Source organism: Colobus angolensis, unplaced genomic scaffold, assembly GCF_000951035.1.
Source record: "Colobus angolensis palliatus isolate OR3802 unplaced genomic scaffold, Cang.pa_1.0 Scaffold1132, whole genome shotgun sequence".
Taxonomy (NCBI): Eukaryota; Metazoa; Chordata; class Mammalia; order Primates; family Cercopithecidae; genus Colobus; species Colobus angolensis.
In genome coordinates this window covers 16,532-17,083 of record NW_012112387.1, presented here as the reverse complement: position 1 = coordinate 17,083, position 552 = coordinate 16,532, and the positions used below count along the sequence as shown (strand labels likewise).

Sequence of the window (552 nt, the reverse complement as noted above, 5' to 3'; positions counted from 1 at the left end):
ACTGCAGACGCCTCCCGAGTGTCTTTGGGTACCTCTTCCACATTCTCCACCTCATGATTTTCAGACACTGCAGAAGCCTCCCGAGTGTCTTCTGGTACCTCTTCCACCTTCTCCACCTCATGATTTTCAGACATTGCAGACGCCTCCGGAGTGTCTTTGGGTACCTATTCCACCTTCTCCACCTCATGATTTCCAAACACTGCAGATGCCTCCCGAGTGTCTTTGGGTACCCCTTCCACCTTCTCCACCTAATGATTTTCAGACACTGCAGAAGCCTGCCGAGTGTGTTCTGGTACCTCTTCCTCCTTATCCACCTGATGATTTTCAGACACTGCAGATGCCTCCCGAGTGTCTCTTGGTACCTCTTCCACCTTCTCCACCTGATGATTTTCAGACACTGCAGACATCTCCCGAGTGTCTTTGGGTACCTCTTCCACCTTCTCCACCTGATGCTTTGCAGACACTGCAGACGCCTCCCGAGTGTCTTCGGGTATGTCATCCACCGTCTTCACCTGATGATTTTCAGACACTGCAGACGCCTCCCGAGTGTCT

The 552-nt window shown here is 52.0% G+C and overlaps 1 protein-coding gene across 1 annotated transcript in view; it reads left to right on the top strand.

The window, feature by feature from the left end:
* Positions 1–552, top strand: part of LOC105524112 (nuclear pore complex-interacting protein family member B3-like) — a gene marked incomplete at its 3' end in the record, with an annotated part of 17,798 nt that overhangs the window by 796 nt on the left and 16,450 nt on the right. The window contains exons 2-3 of the mRNA XM_011959232.1: positions 131–150; positions 263–490. Of these exons, the coding sequence (XP_011814622.1) occupies positions 131–150; positions 263–490 (248 nt within the window). The remainder of the gene's footprint in view (positions 1–130; positions 151–262; positions 491–552) is intronic.